General features: G+C 35.6%; 2 protein-coding genes across 4 annotated transcripts; both read right to left on the reverse strand.

Annotated features, from left to right (window-relative positions):
• Positions 1 to 9,402: 9,402 nt before the first annotated feature.
• Positions 9,403 to 12,052, reverse strand: LOC142643121 (protein DOWNY MILDEW RESISTANCE 6-like). 2 transcript variants are annotated; one of them, XM_075817656.1, is made up of 3 exons: positions 11,477 to 12,048; positions 10,293 to 10,620; positions 9,403 to 9,874 (listed from the first exon to the last, which is right to left on the reverse strand). In XM_075817656.1, the coding sequence occupies exons 1-3, from the start codon at positions 11,935 to 11,937 to the stop codon at positions 9,620 to 9,622; spliced, it is 1,044 nt and encodes a 347-aa protein (XP_075673771.1). In that variant the 5' UTR covers positions 11,938 to 12,048; the 3' UTR covers positions 9,403 to 9,619. The 2 variants fall into 2 exon arrangements, with proteins under 2 accessions (XP_075673771.1, XP_075673772.1); XM_075817657.1 differs by lacking the exon at positions 9,403 to 9,874 and adding an exon at positions 9,938 to 10,209 and having other exon boundaries at positions 11,477 to 12,052.
• Positions 12,053 to 13,953: 1,901 nt separating this feature from the next.
• Positions 13,954 to 22,274, reverse strand: LOC142643461 (uncharacterized). Of its 2 annotated transcripts, none has more exons than XM_075818105.1 (9): positions 21,766 to 22,274; positions 20,582 to 20,779; positions 19,983 to 20,080; positions 17,757 to 17,844; positions 17,473 to 17,676; positions 17,135 to 17,391; positions 16,020 to 16,110; positions 15,675 to 15,891; positions 13,954 to 14,431 (listed from the first exon to the last, which is right to left on the reverse strand). In XM_075818105.1, exons 1-9 carry the CDS (start codon positions 21,985 to 21,987, stop codon positions 14,220 to 14,222), a joined length of 1,587 nt encoding a protein of 528 aa, XP_075674220.1. In that variant the 5' UTR covers positions 21,988 to 22,274; the 3' UTR covers positions 13,954 to 14,219. The 2 variants fall into 2 exon arrangements, with proteins under 2 accessions (XP_075674220.1, XP_075674221.1); XM_075818106.1 differs by lacking the exon at positions 13,954 to 14,431 and adding an exon at positions 14,660 to 14,775.
• Positions 22,275 to 23,066: the final 792 nt, after the last annotated feature.

Below are 23,066 nucleotides of genomic sequence, written 5' to 3' on the forward strand. Positions count from 1 at the left end.
CACGGGCTGCACTAACAGTGGTGAGAGTTGGCTCTAGCAAATCTTTGACAAGGATAATCCTAGGCAAGCACTGAGTCGAGGATGTTGCTAAGGTAGCCAAAGAGTCTGCATGTGTATTTCCACTTCTAGAAACGTGAGACAGGATAAAGGAATCAAATTTAGATTGTAAACGTTTGACCTGGGTCAAGTATTCTTGCATTCTTGGATCCCTAGCCTCCATGGTCCCTGTCACCTGGCCGACCACTAACTGAGAATCCGAGAGCATATGAACTCCCTTTCCGCCCATCCTATACACCATGTTCATACCGACCAAGACTGCTTCGTACTCAGCCTCGTTATTAGTAGCCGAGAACGCCAACCTCAGAGATTTTTTTGAAGACAATTCCCTCGGGAGATACCAGGACAAGTCCGATACCAGACCCTTTCTGGTTAGCTGCCCCATCAACGGACACTTTCCAAGTGGGAGGTCCTATGCCCGTGATCACGCCAACTGATTTTTCATCCATGTGTGATTCCTTCACAGTCTCTTCCAACAATGGTTCTATGAACTCCGCCACCAAATCTGCAAGAACCTAGCCCTTCACCGAGGTGCGCGACATGTATTTGATATCAAAGGCTCCCAAAATATTTCCCCATTTAGCCACCCTTCCAGAGTAGTCAGCACTGTGCAACACTGACTAAAGAGGCAGTTGGGTCAAAACTACAACGGTATGGGACTGGAAATAGTGAGGAAGCTTCCGCGTGGCATGAACTACAGCTAAAAGCGCTTTCTCCAAAAGTAGGTAATGCACCTCGGCTTCATTCAAGGATTTGCTGACGTAGTAGACCGGTCTTTGCACCCCATCGTCGTCCTTTATGAGGACCAGGCTGACCGCATGGACGGCCACTGCCAGATACGCAAACAGGACCTCATCTACTTCAGGCCGAGACATAATGGGTGGCCGGGAAAGATATTCCTTAAGTTGTTAGAAGGCTACAATACAATCCTCGGACCATTAGAACTCCCTCCACTTATTCAACAGTTGGAAGAAAGTCCTGCATTTGTCAGCTGACCAAGAGATGAACCTGCTAAGGGCAACAATCATTCTAGTCAATTTCTGAACTTCTTTTGGATTTCGAGGTGGCTGTAAGCTTTGAATAGCTCTGACCTGTGCCAGATTCACCTCTATCCCTCTATGAGTAACCATATAACCTAGGAACTTTCCAGAACCCACACCGAAAGAACACTTCGAAGCGTTAAGACGCAACTTGTACTTTCTAAGTACCTGAATAATGTCGTCCAAATCTTTCACGTGCGCAGGTATCGTCTTACTCTTTACTACCATGTCATCCACATATATCTCAATGGTCTTTCCAAGTTGCAATTCAAACATTCTGGTCATCATCCTTTGGTAAGTAGCCCCAGCATTCTTCAATCCGAACGGCATCACTTTATAGTGATAGTTCCTTGTTAGAATAATAAAGGCAATTTTCTCCTGATCCTCCGCCGCCAGTGGAATTTGGTGATAACCCTGGAAGGCATCCAAAAAGCTCATCCGAGGATGTCTGATCGTGGCATCCACAAGCTGATCGATGCACGGCATTGGAAACGAGTCCTTTGGGCAGGCTTTGTTTAAATCTATGAAGTCCACACATACTCTCCACTTTCCATTTTTCTTTTTGCCCACAACCGTATGCGCCAACCACTCCGGGTAGAAAACTTCCTTAATAGCCCCAGCCCTCTTATGCTTGAGCACCTCTTCTTTAACGGCTTTGAAGTGCTCCTTGGAGGAACGCCGAAGGGGCTGCCTTCTAGGGAGAATAGCAAGATTGACGTTTAAATGATGACAAATGAAGCTTGGGTCTACCCCCGGAGCCTCATAGGGATCCCACGCAAAGACATCGATGTTATCCTTCAAAAACTCCAACAACTCCATCTTTTCTTAACATGGTAAACATACGCCAACTTGAAAGAACCTTTCAAGATCATCCGCTACAGAAACTTCTCCAAGTCTTCGCATATGGCCTCCTCTGCTGTCACCACGTCGGGCGCATCCAGAGTCGTTAATTGCTATAAGTCTTTCACAGCCGAGGTCGAGGACTCTGTTTCAGCCTGATGCAACACTGCAGCCGATATGCATTGCCTGGCCACCGATTGGCTGCCAAGAATCTCTTCAATGTACTCCCCCGAAGGGAACTTGACCTTAACATGCAAGGTGGAGGAGACAGCACCCAGAGCGTGCAGCCAGGGCCTGGCAAGGATGGCTATGTATGGGAAATATGCGTCGACCACAATAAAATCCACCTCAACTGTTTCCGAGCCAGATTGCACGGGCAACCGAATCTGTCCCTTTGGTGCGATAGCTTTACCTTCAAAGCTTATGAGTGGCAAGTCATAAGGAGTGAGATCCTCCAGTTTCAACCTTAGCCCCTTGAATAAATCAGGATACATGATATTTGCGCCGCTGCCTTGATCAATCATCACCCTTTTTACATTGTAATTCCCTATCCTCAGAGTGACCACCAGGGCGTCGTCATGGGGTTGGATGGTCCCAACCTTATCCTCCTCTGAAAATCCCAAGATGGGCACATTCACCTTCAACCTCTTCAGCTTGGAGCCCACCTCATCAGCCTGGGAGTGCGAAATTGCCATCACCCTGGTGGGACATGAGCCGATCCTGCCAGGCGCAGCGAAGATAACGTTGATCGTTCCCAAGGGCGGCCGAGATCAATTATTCTTCTAATTATTCGAGCCGGATTGACTGCCCTGCCCGTTAGGTTGGTACAGGTGCTGCTTTAATTTTCCTTCACTAATAAGCTGCTCCAAGTGGTTCCAGAGGGTCCGTCAGTTCTCGGTAGTATGACCCATGTCGTGATGGTACTGACAAAAGAGATTCTGATTCCTCTTCGTAGGGTCCCCCGCCATCTTACTAGGCCATCTGAAATAGGGTTCCTTACGGACCTTCTCCAGTAGCTGGTGCACCGGTTCTCGAAATACAGTATTAACAGTCTGAGGTGCTGCCGAGCCAGGCTGCCTAGAGTAATCTCTTCTCGGCTTATTGTTGTGATATCTATCTGACCTAAAATCCCTTCTCTCCTGTGGGATAACCTTCGCCTTACCCTTTCCCTGCTGTTGGTCTTCCTCGACCCTTTTGTACTCGTCAATATGGTCCATAAGGCAACGTACACTTCATACGAGCTTTTTGGTCAAAGACTTCCTCAAGTCATGATCAGTAAGAAGACCTACCTTAAAGGTATTGATCGTCACCTCGTCAAAATCACCATCTATCTCGTTAAACATCTCCCAATACCTGTTGGAGTATGCTTTCAACGTCTCACCCTCCCTCATGGCCATAGATAATAGTGAGTCCAACGATCGAGGAACTCTGCTGCATGTAATAAACCGTGACGCGAATGCTCTAGTAAGTTCCCCGAACGAACCTACAGACCCCGATTTAAGGCCGTTAAACCACCTCATAGCAATAGGTCCCAAGCTAGAAGGGAAGACTTTGCACATCAGGGTCTCATTGTGAGAATACACCGCCATTCTTTGGTTAAAGTGGCTCACATGTTCCACCAAATCAGTCCGACCGTTATAGATGGTGAAGGTGGGTTGGGTGAACCTCCTAGGGAGCCTCCCATTCTCAATCCTACATGAGAATGGCGATTTGGAGAGTTGGTGTAACGCCCGGCTCATAGCATCGTTCCCTAAGCCCCTGGAGGGGAGCTTCTTGTGTCTGCGACCTAGTAGGTCATCCTCTTCGCAAGAGGATGTTTTGCTGGGGGGCGACCATGACCTTGAACTGTAACTACTTTCCCAAGATTCCCCCGAAGAAGTATTAGCTAGGGGTGAAGCACGCCTCCGCCTGACGCGACGCAGCTTCTTCTTAAGGTGATTAATCTCCTTCTGCATGGCCTTGGCATCATCTTCATGGGTGGCACTGCCTCCACCGCGAGTATGACTTGCTCTAGGATATTCAGTGTGAACGCTACCTTCTCGATCCCTCCGGCACTCAAGACGTTCAAAAATATCCTCAGGTTGCGATCCCTGAGATTCTGCATGGTGTGAGCCTAAGCCTGCCATGGTGTTCCAGTTCCTCCAACACTAGATTTCCCACAGACGGTGCCAATTATAGGTGCACAATTGTGCCTGGACCCAAAGACAAATGTGGGCTCAGGCCCAATGAGCCTTAAACAATAAGATTTGTAAAGTGTGGATTTGAAATCTAGGTTAGGGATGTGAGAAGCGTGGTAAATAGTCTTGAGTGTTACAGTATTTGCAAATAATAAACAAATATGACAAAGGAACCTCCTCGAACGTAAGTCGAGGACGATCTGTGTATTATTTCTCTTTTTCTTTTAAAGATTACAGTTCTTAATCATTCTTCAGCTAACTGGCCGATCCCCCCTTCTTTCCTCTCTTCTCTTTCTTAAATACTTCTTCTTCTTCTTCTTTCCTCTTTGTCCACGTGTCACACGAATCTTATCCTTAGATTCTCCCCCCCCCCTCCCTTCCACCACCTTCCTAAGTCTTTAAATAATAGCAGGAAGGTAAATTCTACTGTTCAGGGGTCATTTCCCCATTAATGCGGCCAGGGAGGTAGGTACAGGGTCTTTAATGTGGAGGTAGCAGCCTTTTTCTGAGATATTTCTCTCACACCTTTGCATCTAGAAGGTACTTGGATCCCCCTCTTAACCAACAGTTTTTCCAGAACTCTGCCTTTAATCTTCTTGGCGAATCCCAGGGTCATCGCGAGTCTGTCCGAGGGGAGATTCATCCTCGGACGAATCCTCGGACCTTCGCTCTGTGGGCCGACTTGTAGTCCTAAAGGCCTTTAGTCAAAAACGGACTGGCACCCGTCAATAAAGCCTAAGGCCCAAATACTTGCTCAGGTCCTTTTACTCCCCACACCAAGCAGCTCCGTAGCTACAGTAGCTACAGTTTTTTTTCAGTCTTCCGTTTGTACTTTTTTTTCCTTTTATATATATTGTTATACTGACACAACAAATTTCACAATATTTTCACAATTATTAAGGTGTCAATTTCTTATATATCAAAATAAAATAATAAAATATGAAACTGTAACCAATCACAACTGAAAATAAATGTTTTGTGAAAATATTGTGACACCTGTTAAGTGAATGTGTAAAAGCTATAATACTTTTAGTTTGTTCTATATATATATATATATATATATATATATATATATATATATATATATATTTTTTTTTTTTTTTTTTTTTTTTTAAGTCATCAATTTGTGCTCTTTTTTCTACTAACTATATAAAAAGAGGCAATGCCTCTACAGTGCCCCTTTTGGTGTAGTGAGCCTTTTTTTTTCCCTAAGTTTTGAACAGCTACTATAGTGCCACTTCAGTTTGTTCAAGTGGCACTATAGCTACAGTTTTTTTTTTTTTTTTTCATTCTTCTGTTTGTACTTTTTTTTTCTTTTAAATATTTATAAGAACCCGTATATATATTATTATACTGACACAAAAAATTTTACAATATTTTCATAATTATTGAGGTGTCAATTTCTTATAAATCAATATAAAATAATAAAATATGAAACTGTGACCAACCACAAATGAAAAAAAAATATTTTGTAAAAATGTTGTGACACTTGTTAGATGAATATGTAAAAGCTACAGTACTTTTGATTTGTTCAATATGTATTATTCATTGCTTTTTTTATTTATTTTTTTGGTCATTGATTTGTGCTCTTTTTTCTATATATAAAAAGAGCGAATAGGCTCATGAAGAGTGTTATGAACAGTATTTTTGGTTTAATGACTTGCCTTTTTCCCTTTTTTTTTTCCTTCAAGTTCACCAACTTGGTCTGAGTTTGTTTTTTTCTTTTAAAGGATTTTTATATGTTTACTTTCTACTTGTAATGTAAGCTTACATTGTATACACACAAAAAGTAACAAATATTATATACATTTGCAAAAAAAAAAAAAAATTGTACAAATTTTGCAAATGTGTACAACATTTACCAATTTTTATGTGTTTACAATATAAATTTACATTGTAAGTGCAATGTGTGTGTGTGTGTGTGTGTGTGTGTATATATATACTATATAAAAAGAGTGAATGGGAAAAGTTACACTAATTTCGCTATATTAGTTTTGGTTTGTTTAACTTTCACTGTTTTGTTAGGCCATTTTTTTTGTGAATGCATAAAGTTGTAGTATATTTGCTATATTATTTTTGGTTTGTCGACAATAATTTTCACAACACTTTCATAACAAATCAAATATAGTAAATTGTTATTGGTTCTAATTTAAACTTACCAATGAAACTACTTTTTTGCCCACCAATAACAACTTGTAGTAACCTACTACTTATGATTTGTTGTGAAAATATCATGGACATAACATTTTTTGTGTGAAAAATGTTAAGATATCTTGATTTTGTCACAATATTTTCAAAACTGCTGAGCCAAATTATAACAAAATTATAAAGGTATTATGAAAATGTTGCGTCATTCTGTTGTGTTTTTAGAAATTTTTTGTTGGTTTAATCAACTTTGTTTAGCCAAAATTCACTAATTTACATACAATTTTCTTAGATTGACTTTTTGTATATTTTTTTCTTTACAAACTATTTTAAGTAAAAACACACAATTTTGCACACAAAAACAAAAACAAAAACTTAGGAAAAAAACATTTTTCGTCCTTTGTGTTTGGGGTAGTTTACAATTCTTCCTTAAACTTTAAAATCAAGCAATTTTTCCCTTAATATTTTGAAAAGAGCAAATATGTCATATTATTTTTCTCTCAGTTAAACCCTATTGAAAGCTTATAATTCTTAAAATATTTATTGTGTAATGTCTAAATTACTCCTGCTAAATTTTAACATCCTAAAAATTTTCTTTACATATTTTGAGTTTTAAATGATAAAAATTCTTAAAAAGTTAGAATGATGATATTAGGTGTTTTATTTGTTATCTAAAGAATGTTGATTTTCTAGGTTTAAATTTTCAAAACTTATAATTTATCTAATGAAAATTCAATAACACATGCCTTTTGTTATCTTCTTTTTTTTTATTTTAAATTTCTTAGCAAAACTCAGTTGTTTATTGTTGGAAGATGATGATATTCATTATCATTTTTAGAAGTTTTAAGAAAATAGATATATTGTCTTTAGCAAGTAGGTACTAAAAAACTATTATAGTTAAATAAATATTTATATGTTAAATAGCTACCCTAACTTTGTAGTTGATCAAAAATCTTAAACGAATGAGATTAATTTTTTACGACATAATTATCAAAATTCTTAAAATTAATGTTTCTTTTGATTAATGTAAATCTCTATATACTTTAAAAATCAAATGATTCATATTTTTGTTTTGTAATACAAATAAAATCTAGAATTGACCTTAATTACTACAGTACTTTTTTTCCACGACAAGCATGTGCTGCCCTAACTAGTAAATATAAAATATGGAGTACAAGGAAGTACAATCCATATCTGCTTTAGCGTTTGGATAAAGGAATGTGATTTATCATTTGCGCATGTGTTTAGTATTGCCAAGGAGAATTGTTCAACTATGTCAAAACATGTGACCAATCCTGATTAATTAGCTGATAATCTATAATTGATTTAAAATTTTTGAGAGTTGAGAGTTGAGACTAAGTGTCCATTTTGAATCCACTTATTTTACGAAAATTGAAAACTTTTTGCTGAAAATACTGTAAATAAAGGTAAAAGTTAATTGAAATAGTACAGTGGGACCTATGAATAATATCAAAAAGTGCAATGGGACCTATGAATAGTACCAAAAATAAGTTGAATAGTAAAATAAGTTGACAAAAATAATTCATGCTAAACGCGCACTAAGATTTGATTGTTGTTATTGTTATTATTAGGTTCTAAAAATTTAAAACAATTGGCAAACCGTGAACTGAAACTTGTCTAAATATAGATCTTAGAAAGGTATATTAGATAATGCTCAAGATGCTGCAAGTCAAAATATAAGAACAAGGAAGCTACAGATTCAAGAAAACAAAACTTGTCAAGCTCGACCGATTGAGAAGAATGTTCAACCGATCGAACTGCGATTCTTCAAATTTTAATTTCGGCCCATCAGTCCAGTGAGAGTAGATCCACATCAAATAATTTTGAGGAGTTCATAGCTCAATTTGGTAATTGTGTTAGATTTACTATGAATTGGTTAATCTTAATTTGATATAGTGGATTGTTCTCTTGGGATCGTTCCCCCAAGTTTTTTACCTTGAAACAAGTTGTTTCATTGATTTTCTTAGGCCATCACATCTTGTGTTATTTAGTTTTTCGTTGTACATGTTATATTTGATGAATGCTTAACCTAGATTTGAATAATCAACCTAAGTAAGAACTTGGCTAATAAATTAGATTAAACATATTGTGTTTTCCAAGAGTCTAAAACTTAACCATTATTATTGTATCGATACACATGGCATAACTTGAACCTAAGATGCAGAGTGAGAACTAAGTCTGACTTTTTTTTCCCTCTAATACAATAGGATTTAAACTTATAATATTCACTCAATGATAATCATCTTTTACCATTAAGTCATTGTATTAAAAAAAATTTCTAAATTACAAATTGTATCCTTTAAATTTGGTGAACTATCATTTGTGTTGCTTATGTTTTATTTTTACCATTTAAGTTCTTAAAATTTATATTTGTTATTAACATTAGTCCTTTCATCTATAAAATCTGTTAACTGTTTTTTTCTTAATACTAAGAAATTGCTAAAATTTTATTTTAAAAAATGACTAAAATGTCAATTTAGTATTAAAACTTTTCTTTTAATGATAATTCACTAAACTTAAAGGGTAGAAATTGTATTCTTTCTAAAAATTAAAAGAAATCTTATTAACTTATTAGTATTAAAATGTATTTATTTATTTTTAATAGTTAATAGAGTACTAATGTTGACAACAAACATAAATTTGAACTTTGGAAATGATAAAATTAAACTTCAGAGGGAAAAAATGACAAATCACCGAGTTCAAAAAGTCTAATTTGTATTTAAATATTTTTTATTTGTTCAATTTTACCAATTGAACTAATTTGAACCCAACCCACAGAAAATTTGTCTACACCAATTAAATTCTTCTGTGCTAGTTACGTAAAATTTACTAATTTATCAGCAAAGATAAGAGTAAAACGCATTCTTGCTAAATTTATACCAATCACCCAATTTTCCTTTTGTATTAATCTCGGTCCAACGCAACTGCTGCTAAATTTGGTTTTACATATTTGAATTTCAGCCTATTATCCCGTCGGTCTAAATTTGGTTTTACATACATATGCCATTCAAGTGGGACTCTGGAAAATTTTCACTAAAAAGGTGAAAACAGTGGACCATTTGTTTCTAGAGAAAATGTGTGGAATGATTTTGTTTGATCCTAAAGTAGGACTAAAAGGTCAGTTTGATTTGGAGCTTCCACTTCAAATTCTTATTGAAATTGGGCTAAAAAAACACTTCAAAACAGAAAGATATACATCCAGAAATAAGTTACAGGATAACCAATATGAGTCTTTTGATATGTATCCACAGCCTGAGACTCTTTATTTAAAACAACCCATTCTTAAAACAACCCATTCTTGCTAGTAGATTTATAAATCTTACACTGCCACAACTACTCTTATATTCTAAAATGAGAAATTTGGATGTTTTCCACATCTTGCTTCTTGAAATCACTTCGGTTTCTATTGGCAACAAATTTTCCCCAGTTGAATTCTCTGTATTTGGCAGGGTCCTGTTCATTGACTAGCTCCTCTAGAGGCTTCACCATGGTATAATGGGCTGGGAAGAAGAAGAATGGAATAGACAGTCTTGCCTTGGTAGAATTCACCACCACCCTGTGCTCCACACTCTCATACTTGTCATTGCTCCAAACCTATACAAACACCACCATTATCTCACTATTTATATAATCCCGTGTCCATTAATAAACAGACATAATGGTCAATATTTGATACTATCTCCAATAGGAATGGAGGGGTAACATTTGTTGAACAACAAATGAATTTGGACTAGAAATGATGGGGTGGGGTTGGTTCCTTTGTGCAAATCATTGGTATGTGATCAATTTCAAGTTCTTTGTGTTAATGGCTCATTTATTTGCACAAGGATCACATAATGAATTTCTACATTTTTTATTGGTAATTAAACATAACTCACACACCTAGATAGGGTAAGAGATGCATCTCATCATATGGTTAAAAGATCACCCTGTATGATAGATTCACACATTACCATCTATGATACATAACATAAATTAAATTTCAACACTGTTCAAAGTTCATGAATAGTACCTGAACAGCATCACCAATATTAATGATATAGGCATCTGGGATAGGCTTAACCGGAATCCACTCACCATCTGATTTCCGCCTCACTTCAAGTCCCCCAACATCATCTTGTGCAAGGACACTTAAGGCGCCGCCATCTTTGTGGCGGCCAACACCAAGAGCTAGGTGGGGGGAAGGGCATGGAGGATAGTAGTTGAACCGGAGAAAGCTGGTTTGGTCCTTGAAGAAGACCTTTAGCCGATCAGCTGGTAAGCCTAAACTCAGGGAAATAAGTTCCAATAACTTGAAACCCAGCTTTTCTACTTCTTGGCCGTACTCCTCACATAATTCCCTGGAAATATCAAATACATTACACAAAAATTAATCACCACAAAATGGAATTTTATTTAACTTCCAAGACAATTAAGTGAACAAGGGCTAATAAAATTTATTACAAAAACAAAAAAGTAGCAAAAAGATGCCCCCCCTTATTTTCTGGGTATAGTAAGTAAATCAGAATTTAGAAGGTTAACATGGCTTAGCGCCTAATAAACAAATTCCCTGGTATAGGATATGAGAACAGAACATGAATCTGCAATGCCAATTGGAAATGTTGTTGCCAACAATATTCTTTTTGCTACTTAATCTGATTTTGGACCAAAATTTTGGAGGTTCAAACCAGCTTTGTGCACAAACCTAGACTGCAGAATGTCAATCCCATGTGACCATTAGCACTGTTAGAGGCCTACCATGTTCTGGACTTTGACATTTTGACATGGAGATTAATCTATGGCTCTATAAATTTTAATCTCTCTCTTGATGTAAAAAATTGCAGACAACCAACATAATCCAAGATTTTGTAGAAATTCACAATTTTAACGCTGATTTATTAAAAGTTAACAAATTGTTAGAACTTTGGAATTATCTATTTCTCCCTTTTTCATAAATCCACCAATAATTATTAACAAAAATTTTTACCAGATGTACCTTTATCTCCTCAAATTCTATTTGCATTCAATTTTTTTTTTTTTTTTTTTTTTTTGCAGACAAATAACAATTATTCTCAGTTCAACCAAACCATTTCATCTTGATCAAAATAAAAAATTTGACATACATTTTGCTACTTCATGTAACACATGCATGTTCCCTAGGATAAGCAAACTAAAGTACCTGAACTCTTTCATTGAATAAACTAAATAAATAAGTACCTGAACTCGGGCGGGTACTGAGGCCACTGATTGGTCAAAACTCTAATTCCCTCATCATCAGGTTCATGCGAGGCTGGTACCTCTGTGGGATCATGGGCCAAAAAATCAAACACCTCCTTCCAGTCCCTAACGTTTTTAGTGTGCTCACTATCATGGTACCCCATGGGATACAACGCGTCCCTTTGCACCTTCTTCTTCTCCTCAAAAGACCCAGCAAAAAATTCCTTAGCCACAGCCTCTACTTTTCTGAGAAGCTCAGCTGGGACTCCATGGTTGATCACCTGGAAGAACCCCCAGGTCTGGCATGCACTGCCAATCTCAGAGATGAGTTGTTGGTCACTGTTTTCAGAGTTGGGCACACTGGAGAGGTCAAGAACTGGGATTTCATCAGTTACCTCGATGGGCTTGAGCTTTGGCCTGTGGTCAATGGGCTGTATGAAAGCTGAGTCTACCTCTCCCATGGCTGAAACTCAATGACAAAGAAATGTGAAGGGTCTTTTCCTTTTTTGATTTTATAACGAAAGCAGAGCCTACGATGGTGGTAGTAGGTGGTGTTTTATTTTGACCTTGTCAAAATGTTATTTGCTAGAATCTTCTTTCTTCTTATATGTAGTGATGAGGTAAATTATATTGATAAGGATGGTTTTTTCTTTGCTCAATTTTTTAACATTCTATCGATTTGTTCTTTGTAGTAATTTGGTATTGGTGTTTAGAAAGATATTAATTCCGTACTATATTGTGTGTCCATTAGAATTATGCTCGTATATTACTTTTTTTTTTTTTTTTTTTTTTTTGGGATTTTCAATTCTAGATTCATTGAATGTAGACCTTTGATGGGTGAAGGAAAAGGATTGGTTAGATTGATGAATACATAGCCGGACAGTTTGGAAGATTGTGATTGCATGGATGGCGAGTGTTTCAGCGCTGTCTGAAAAAAAAGACAATGAAAAAAAAAAAAATCTACTACTATCACGAATAAACTCATCACTTTTGCTACAACTTTCTTACGTGACTATGGTTTGTTGCATGATACTTTCAGATAGAAGTTACTATTTTTTTTCTTCTACCAATCACACTCAACTACACGAACAATTGCGGCCAATGTTACACATTTTTTGTGTTTTTAGACTTTTTTTTTTTTTTCTTTTAAAAAAAATAAAGACTAAGTGGGCAGTGAAGAATAGTGCTATTCCCACCCGCTACGGGTAGCGTATTTGAACATGAAGGAGCACAGTGGAAGTAGGTGGGAACGTCATCTCTTATGGTTGGTGAGACTTTGAAAAGAAAACTATCACTAATGCTTTCTTATGACTTTTATTAGTATTATCCTTATCTTGTGCCTAATAGTACTTTTCCAATCAAACTTAGGTTTAAATTGATTATTTATACTTTTTTTTTATAACTCAATAATTGACGAGAGGATTTCCGTTAGAAACACAAAAATTGGTGTATTGTTTATATTTATTGTTAATTATTGCAAATATTCCGAACCAAATTTCTAGAAGTCGATTAGATTTTTATGAATAATTTTATTTCATTGGAACAATCTACTAATCTAGATAAGAGATTGTTGTGAATAATTCAATTTCATTGGGACAACCTAGTTATAAGATAAATAAATAATCAACTTGTCACAACTCACAAGAAGCTTCTATTATTTTGTTCTTTAATATATATATAATTTCATTGGGACAACCTAGTTATAAGATAAATAAATGATCAAATTGTCACAACTCACAAGAAGCTTCTATAATTTTTTTCTTTAATATATATATATATATCCTCTTACACTCATTTTCAGCTCACTCTTTTTATCAATATCCATAATTAATAAATAGAATTGCCCACATCTTGAAACATAAAAATGGATAAAATACAAATGCAAGAGTATCATTGCCTCTTTTTAAATAGCAACAAAACAAAACAAAATAAAATTAGGAGTTGGTATACATAAGATACTTTTTCCAAAGTTAGGTTGCATTTGGAATAATTTATATTGGACAGTTTTTTTTACTATTTAGTTTATTTTTACTATTATTCATGAGTCCCATTACACTTTTATGGTCACACAATACTATTTCAGCTAACTTTTAATTTTATTTACAATACTATCAGAAAAAAAAATTTCAATTTCAACTAAATAAATTGTTCCTAAATGGCACCTTAGACTAGTTAGTTAACTCACTTTAACCAATACAATATCCACTGTAACTTTATTTATTTTTTAATGAAAACATCCGGTGTAACATCTGGTTTTACAAGACTACATCAAGTTTAGAAGGACTAGACATCAGGAGCCTAATATGAAATCTATCTATATAGTCTGGCTAGTCTTTTTAACTGTGATAAAAAAAAAATTTTAAAAACTTGGATATATTTCATAAGTTCACCTCATTCACATTCTTCATACATGAATGCAGCCAAACTTCTTTGAGGTAAGTGCACCTGCAAGCTCTCAAATCCATGCCTACCATAAATTTTATTCTCTCTTCATGTTTCCTTTTCCTTAATTTATTTTTGATTCGAAGGGACAATAAAACGTTCAGTAATCGGAACACTTCCAAACAAGCTGAAGACTTCCGCAGACAGAGAGTGTATCTTCTATTCTTGGCTGACTTCAATAATAAATGTTAGAGCATAGATTTTCAAACAATATCAGGGATCAAAGCCACTCTAAACTGTAACTATTTACAAGCAGAACTAATGAAACAAATAAGGGTGTGTCACAGAGGAAGCTATATTTTCAAGCAGAAGGCATGGAGGTTGAAAGGACCACATAAGATAAATATTGGAGCCCATCCTGGATTTTGCACACAGCTGTGATCCGATCTGCACGCAGATGTTCAGAGAAAGCATTGGCTTTTTCCTGGATTGAAGTTTGTGGAATAACTTCATGGGATTCAGCTGTGGCACCCTTTATGGCTGCTAGATAAGCTTCCGTTACGTCCGATATGCCTGACCAAGGCATTAAAATTCAAATGTCAAACAATATTAAAAGAATGAAAAACTGGCTAGAACCATATTAAATACAGAGCGTCTTACTGAATACTTCCTACTATATTAAAAAGTCCAAAATGTTACAAGCATGAAGGGAAAAAAATTGAAAACCTTTATCCAAAAGCTATTTTCTTAAGTCAAAAGTAATGTCAAAAGCATAATCATGCCAGTCCCATACACATAACTGAAAATATCGAAGACTGTCCCTCATAAAGCCATGCTCTATCCTCCCCCTCCCAACCAGACACACTCTCACACACAGAATTTGCTGCATAATCTTAGAGCTTATTCCATGAATGTTCCTAACAACACAATTAGTTGCCTTTCATCACCAAACATCACCAGTTTTTAAATATAAATATATAAAGGTTTAAAATATATAGGGGTAAATCTTGAATATAATAATGTTGTTTTTACTTAAAGTTAGTTTATAGGTATCTCAGTTGAATCATCAAGGTCCACACCTTGCTTGATTATAAAGAATGCTTCATGACATACCTCCCCCTTATTCAACATTGTAGTCTAGTGTAATCATAAATGAAAACAAATCTTTATGTCAAAGTACATAAAATCAGTTTCAGGATAAGATCCAGATGTGAGAAATGAGGCATTTATATAATTTTGTGTAGTTTACATGGGTTCTTTAAGACCATTGGATTCTTTAAATGTCAAAAGTCTTACATCTGGATTAAAATTAGAGAAAATTGGGGGATTTAAATGGCAGGGGATCCTTTTCCTTCCCATCAAATTTATTTGCTAAAATAAACCAGAATCACATTCATGGTCTTCTTATATTTGATATTCAAATTTTATTATGTTAAATAGACCAGAACTGTCTCATGGTCTTATAATTTTTAAAGTAGTGAAATCTTTAAATCCTTTCACTTAGTAATAAATCAATTGGCTTTGAAGAAATTATCCTTCTTTTTTGATGAAAAATAAAACATTATACTTCTACAAAGTATTCAAAGGCTATTTGCAATCACTTCATTATCTTGGACAGTGAACTTCTGAATAAATAAACTGTGCCACTTCCTTTATATGAAATAACAAGATAAGACTAGAAGTGGTCAAAGGTGAGTTTTCCCAACTAAAAGAAAATTGTATCAGGGAAAAAAAGACTATATTTAATTTGCAAGCACTGTTGATTAAAATTAAAAATAAAATTTCAACTAAAGAGATGAAGTGCTAGACAACCAACCTGTAATAAAGCTGTTGGAAACAGCTTCCACATATCCTGTCATTGACTGTGCCTTCGTTCTGATTATCTTAGCTTTTTCAACAGAATCATCAGGCCAGTCAATATTGGCAATATCCTCATCAGCATCTTCATCCTGAACTTTGCTAGCATTAGAAAGAATGGATTTACCAAGCAGCAACAGTTGAGAAACAGCAAAACAGCACATTTCTGAGAGTCTCTGCAAAAAATATATATATATAAATAATAATTTCATTTTTAACTACCAATAATAAAAATTAAGCAGCCATATTGAAAATAAGAGATTTGGGTCAGATGTTTCCAATAAAATCCCTAATATCTACATACATGAACTCCCTCTGAGTGAAGCGAGTCTATTCTGCCAGTAGTCCTTTGGATCATATCATTAACAGCTACTCCTGCTAATGCACTAGTGAACCTGGAATATTGAAAGAAATAATTGCAGCATAGTGAAAACGGTGTTTACAAAGGTCATGGAGAATTTCATTAACAGTAACCCAGCTGGTATCACCAATACTACAGGACAGAAAACCACACACCCTAAAACCCCTTATGTATGACACAGGATTGAATAACCACTAGACTAATACTAGCTTCTTCTTCTTTTTTTGATAAATTTGATAGTTAGAATGGGGGCTCTTGGCACTACAAAGCTAGTCTAAAACTAACATTCTTGCACTATCTAATTTCTAAAGCATTCAACTGTCCCCAATTCCACCATTTAACTATATGTTCCACGTATGTGTTAATCCATGCCAAATGTCAAATCAATGTGATGTTGATACAGACTGAATCCAAAGACAAATTTCTTTAAAGAAACTTCAATTTTGAGTACAATACGGACAAGACAGCTCCCAATTCCAATTACCTAATAGTTGAGAAGGGAATTTGGCAGAGAGTAATGACATATTCCAAAAATGGGCTTAACACAAAATGTATCACACAAAAAGTCTTTTAGTGGTATAAAAATATCCACAGATTTACAGCTGGTATAATTTGATCCTTGCTGTGTTTGCACAAAATGTAGAACTTGAGGGGGAAAAAAAGTCAGAATAAACAAGAGACTTAGTGTGTGTTTAGATACCCCTTATTTTGCTGAAAACTGAAAACTTATTGCTGAAAACAATATAAAATATTTTTGGATCACTGTTCACGGCTGAAAACACTGTAGTTTTGCCTTAATGCACTGTTCATGGGGCTTTAGGGGATTTTTTTTTTTTGATAAGTAATAAGAAAAAGAGACTTAGAGGATTTTATAAAGCCACAGTGATTACAACATGCAATCGTATCAGCTATAAAAGATTTGGAAATTAGATAATGGGAACTAAATGAAAAATCATATACAAGTGCAAGCTGAAGCAAGACAACTAACAAACCAGTGCAGAATCACATGCAACATCCATTATCTGTTGAGAAGATGATAACTTTTAAAAGAAATTTACCCCACAGCCATGTCAGCAGCCTTGCTAACACTTGAGTCGTGTAATTTCTTCATCTCATCATCACTTCCCTCAGCCCCAGTCTCTACTTTCTTCCCTTTGTCTGTCTCTGCACCATTTCCATCCATTTCAGTACTCAAACTAAAAATTTGCTGGACCTGTTTAAGCTTCCCATCAAATGCAGGTCTCTGTTCCAATGATAATTTTGCTTTTCTTCGGTTACATAACAAGGCATGATGGTTGGACAATGCCTCCAGCTCCTGCCAGTATTAAACTTTGACAATTTCAATGATACTATTGTTTTAACTATCAAAATTCAAATCCAAAGTTAAGAAAGTGACCTCCAACTGTTCTGGACCTCCATATATGTAGAAGCATCGATCAAATGTCACTTCCTCGTACAACTGATCCTCATCAGTTGGTTGTTCAGTTTCTTTTGAATTCTTCTCAACTTCAATACCAGTCTCAGTAATTAGTAGATCAATGGTCTCCTTGCCTACAAGTTCAAGCACTTGCATTCCCTTTGCTGTAAAAGCTTTTCCAGTCTGTAACATTGAAGGTGAGGAATAAGCAATTTGGCAACATTGATAAGCAACACAGTATGGATCATCACACTCATGCAAACCTCTAATATTGATGGCGCAACAGATCCGGGTGCTGGTAATCCACCATGCTGAATAGATTCTGCCAGGTTAACAGCAGAATGCTCAATCCTGAAGAAGATAAAACACAAAACTCATTTGATCAACAAATGAAACAGCTGGTTGTGATGAGCATAATAACAAGAGACTATCATATCTAATCGAATGGAACATAATTTACAATTATCCAGTGAAAGAAATAGAGAGCTGAATTCAGAAATTGTCAAAATGAAATGATATTAGAAACAAGGCACCTTTAAATCTAAGCAGAATTTACTATCATAAATTCTAATGGAATGGAACTACTCCAAGGGTTTTCCATTTTCTTTCCTTCGTTCCAACCTCCCCAATAGATAGAATATATTAGAAAATAAATAGAACTGAGGATGCCCAAAATACACCCAAGGTAAGGAATGCAAAGGGCACTAACAAACAGTGTTGGCAAATGCATCAAGCGTACTTAAAACGCATAGGCCTCTTGGAGCCTAGGCACTATTAAAGTAAAGTGCACATTTTTCAGATATAATATCTTATAGCCTCTATTAGAAATATTCATGACATATAATAAAAATTCAAATTCAAATTTTGTTTATATTTGACCCATTATAAGTGCAATTGTACAATTTGTAAGTTCAAACTTTTAAGTTATTTCAATTTCTTAATATTTATACAGTAAATTGAAAACAATTATCAATGGACAATATAGTAATAAACTAGTCATAAAAAGTTTAAACATTACATTTTCTATAATTCTCTTGTGCTTTATAAAAATAAGTAACCACGCTAGTTATGATCAAATGATGTATATGGTTTAATCAACATACATCTAAAAGGCAAAGACCAAAAAACATAAGGAGGAATAGTACATTAGCCCTTTCTGCATCTTTTGACATGTAAATAAAAATAATAATACAACACCTTAAGATTGGTGTATGCATAGCAAATCGATGGTCCATGTCATTTCCTTCAAGAACATGCAATTAATTTTATGAATAAATATTTTTTTTAGCAATAAAATCAAAAGGTGTGTCTAGGCATGCTTTGTGCGCCTTCAAAAAGCACCAAAAAAGCGTTCCTAAGGCGCGCTTCTTGAAATGAGTTTCACTTTGGCCAAGCAAAGCACTTAGACCTTGGGGCTTCGAGCTTTTAGGCACGCTTTTAACAGCATTGCTAACATAGTCAAAACATCTAGAGATGTATATAACTTCAATGCCTGTAAAGAATCCCCACAGAAACTTGAGTTCTAATACAACACATTCTAGCCTGATTGTACGCAATTGTACAAGGCCCTAAATCCTACATTTTCACAACTTCAAAATGCACAGATAAAGACACAGGAGCAAGCAAAACTGCATCTGATCATGACAGACTTGTCTTGAGAGGCATAGAAGTAGCAAAGACTCCCATTAAATTTTTTTCTAACACAAACTGACTATTGTGTTATGCTTCCCACAATATCTTATATTTCTTCTTTAAGATACATCTAACCTACTTACCAAATTAGCCAAAACAATGCTATCTTTTTACGTTACCAAACTTCATAACAAATTGGCTATATCCAGACACACAGATTTCAAAAATCATGAAACATAGAAAGAATACACTCTATCAGCACAGACTTGTTCCCATAATGTGGCAGCAAGTTGAGGGGCAGTAACATTAGGCTGTTGGGGTGCATATGAGAAAAATCAGAGTGTACTCTGTGGGGAAACATTGTAAACTCTGTGGGTTTGTAAGCCTGGGTGGCTGATCAGGCTAAGGTAGGTTAAGAGTGAGGAAAACGCCTCAAAGTTCGTACTTCCTGTAAGCTTGAGTTTGTGCATTCACTCAAGCTCAAAGTTGACTAACTTGTGATTTGTTGGGTTGTTAACTAAGAGAGTAAGTCATACTTAGTGCCATCACAAGACAGAAATTAGGGGTGAAAATCTGCCCTATATATATATATCCAAAATGCAAGTTAGATTTCCATAACTTAAAAAGTGTAAGCCCCATGTACCAAAACAAAACATTAATATATTAGTTAGCTTATGGAGGAATTGAAGCGACTTTCTGGCAAACAAGCATCAGTAAGTACCACGTTTACCCCAGAAAGTAACCAGATATTACTCATGTGCTTGCAATATTCTCCTTTGTTTTTTTCTATCTAAAATTAAATGCAAGAATTGAGCAATAGTCTAATTATATACACATCCAACTTCAACGGAACATACTTGTGAACAAAATCTGAACCCCCTCTCCATGCACTTCCTAACGCTTGCCATGCTCCAGAAGCCAAATTCTCTACAGAATTGTCAAGAACCTTCAAACCCTAAAAATATTGAAAAATTTTAAAACAATCTATGGTTAATGACACAGAATACAAAGTATAAGAATGATAAAAATATCAATTAAATAACACTCGTTTCTGGTGAAACTGTGTAACTAAATTAGACTAAAACTACAATATAAGCATTTTGTGACACTATGCCATAATCAATACCTTCCACATATTTTCAAGAGTAATCTAGATAGCAATGTCAATAAATGATGATTCTTCAAATATGAATAGAGTAGAGGCAAACATGAAAAAGTTGCATTAATGCCAGCTATAGCATCAAGGAACATTTAGTGCAATGGATAAAAGAATAGAGAAATAAAACAATAAAAAAAACAGAGAAGTAAAGGCTGCAGATTACATATTTACCATTGCAAGTCCCATATTTGAGATGGCAAAAGAATGCATGCCATAAACACGTTTAGTGGAAATGCAATATCAGATTAGAGTTTGCAATACAAACAAAAATTTTCAGCACTCGTATGCATGACTTGCCTGGCCAAAGATTGACTCGTCACTAGCTTTCTCCAACTTATCCAAAGCAGCTTTCCGTATCTTGTCTTTATCATCTTCACTTTCCTTTTCATTGGTCGAGTCTTCTGCCTCTTCCTCATCCTTAGAAGATTCAGTGTCCTCATCTGCAATTTGCATGTCTGAAATGCTTTTTGCTGCGGTCTGAGCAACAGCAGCAGCCTGCTCCCACAAGGTCAACAAAAATACAAATAATCGGCCAAAGGACACTGAATAACAAACTACTGGAATTTAAAATGCAAAATACATAATAGAGCACTGATAATTGAAGTGCTTGAGCAAGTGATAGCCACTCACCATGTATCTAATTATCTACCATCTACCAAGGACATTGAAAAGCAAACTGCTGGATGATGGGGTGGAAGAATGAGAAAAATAACACTAATATTACATTGCTGGAGCAAGTTATTTTTTGAACAATCGGGGATATATCTAATTGAGTAGCAAGACTGCTGTGCCCAGAAAGTTTACATAACTCCCTCTCAATTCCAAGGGAGTCTAAATTTAAGGAAGAGAATTCTTATCAATTTTAAGATACTCAATTTATAAAAATTCCATTATTCAATGCTTTCATGTTGCATTGATAACAACATATGTAAGATTCCAAAACCACTTGCTGTACAAAACTTCAACATCCGGACTTTAGTTGAGAAAATACCAAATTCATGTTGGTGATGATAATAGGAAAAAATTGAGATATGAACCTTGTTTCTTTTTTTCTTTTCAATTCCCCTATAAACCCTAATTTCCAAAATTAGAAACCACTAGAATATATTATATTTAAAAAAAAAAAACTAAACTTTTGCAGCACAATGCAATTAAACTAATCAAATTGATTGAAAAAAAAACATAATCAATCTGCAACCCACAAAAATAGGATCTGATAACTCAACCAGTTCACCTAAAAACCCTAATTTCCAAAAACAAATTACATTGTCCAAACATTCAAATTAAAATCCAAACTTCAGCACAATGCGACTAAACTAAACCAATCAGATTGATTAAAAGCAAAAAAAAAAAAAAAAAAAAAAAAGTTGGATTTGATAATCCAACCAATTCAACTGTAAAGCCTAATTTCCCCAAAAACCCCAAAAAAAAAAAAAGACATCAGAGAGAGAGAGAGAGAGAGAGGAAATGTGAATGCGTACATTACGAGAGATTTCTTCGGCGGCCTTTTGGAGATCTGAGAAAACAGAGAGAGTAGGGAAACCCCAACCGCCCCACCCTCCTCCTCCGCCACCGCCACCGCCACCGCCACTGGCTTTTTTCGGTGCTTCCGATTTCGCTTCTTCTTCTTCTGTTTTTGGTTTCGGTTTTACTGCTTCTTTGTCTTTCTCATCGTTCAGTAACTGTTTGTTCTCTTCCTCCATTTTTGGGTCTACACTCCCTGGAAAATGCAAAAGCTGTTTACTATTTGTTTGTTTCAAATTTCTTAAGACTTAAAGACTCTCTTCGGAGAAGACGAAGAGAGAAAGAGAGAGAGAGCCTTTGCGATCTGATTTTCCCAATCCAAACGTAAAATTCAAGTCAGACGAACGGTGTCGTTTTCATCTTCTACATATTAACGTGTATTTTTTAAAAATAAATAAATAACTTTTGTAATTTGAAAAGTGAAAACAACCCTTTTTTTTTTTTTAATGAAGAAGAACAAGAAGTCACAATTGAAAGTAGTTTTCTTTCTCTCTCAAAATAAAGTAGCTTTCTTTTCCTTAACTTAAAATTATTAAACAAGATTCAATTTCAAATTATTCATTTACTATAGGAAACCTTATCAATTAAACCAATCCAAATCCACAATATTGTAGGTTTTTTTTTTTTTTTGGAAATAATATTGTAGTTATCTCATATTAAACAATATTGTAGGTTTTTTTTTTTATCAATCTTATTGGGTAATACTTACTTGATTGGCCTCCAAAAAAAAAAACAGTTGAATCGAATTATTATTCACATGGCTCTACAAGTTGGGCTTTGCGCAACACTCTTTCCATTTACATCACCTCACAAAAAAGGGGGCTAAAAAACCAATCATGTTGCACCAAACCATGAAGCCCAAATCTAGATAGCCTAACCAATTGAGCCCACAAGTCCATAAATTTCCTTCCACACTAGATTACACAATATGCCCTGAAAACCAATTATTTCGTCACTTCACCAAATGAGAATGAAAGCTCAAAAGGGACCTCAAATAACGCGAACCCAAAGGAGAAGGAGAAGGAGAAAAAATACATTTCCCACGGGTAAAAGAGGCCACCTAGGCCATTTCACTCAACAAAGGCCCTCGGCCCACTTTGAAGCTCCAAACTAACTAAGCACAAAAGCAACAAAGTCTAGCCCATAACAAAGCAAGGAAATGAAAACGGTTGGGTAGCTACTCTCGTGTCCAAACAGAACTAGCCGATAGTTTAACTAGTTTAGTTTAGTTTTTTTCTTTTTCTTTTTTTGGGCGTAA

The sequence above is a fragment of the Castanea sativa genome, chromosome 7 (assembly GCF_040712315.1).
Source record: "Castanea sativa cultivar Marrone di Chiusa Pesio chromosome 7, ASM4071231v1".
Lineage (NCBI taxonomy): Eukaryota > Viridiplantae > Streptophyta > Magnoliopsida > Fagales > Fagaceae > Castanea > Castanea sativa.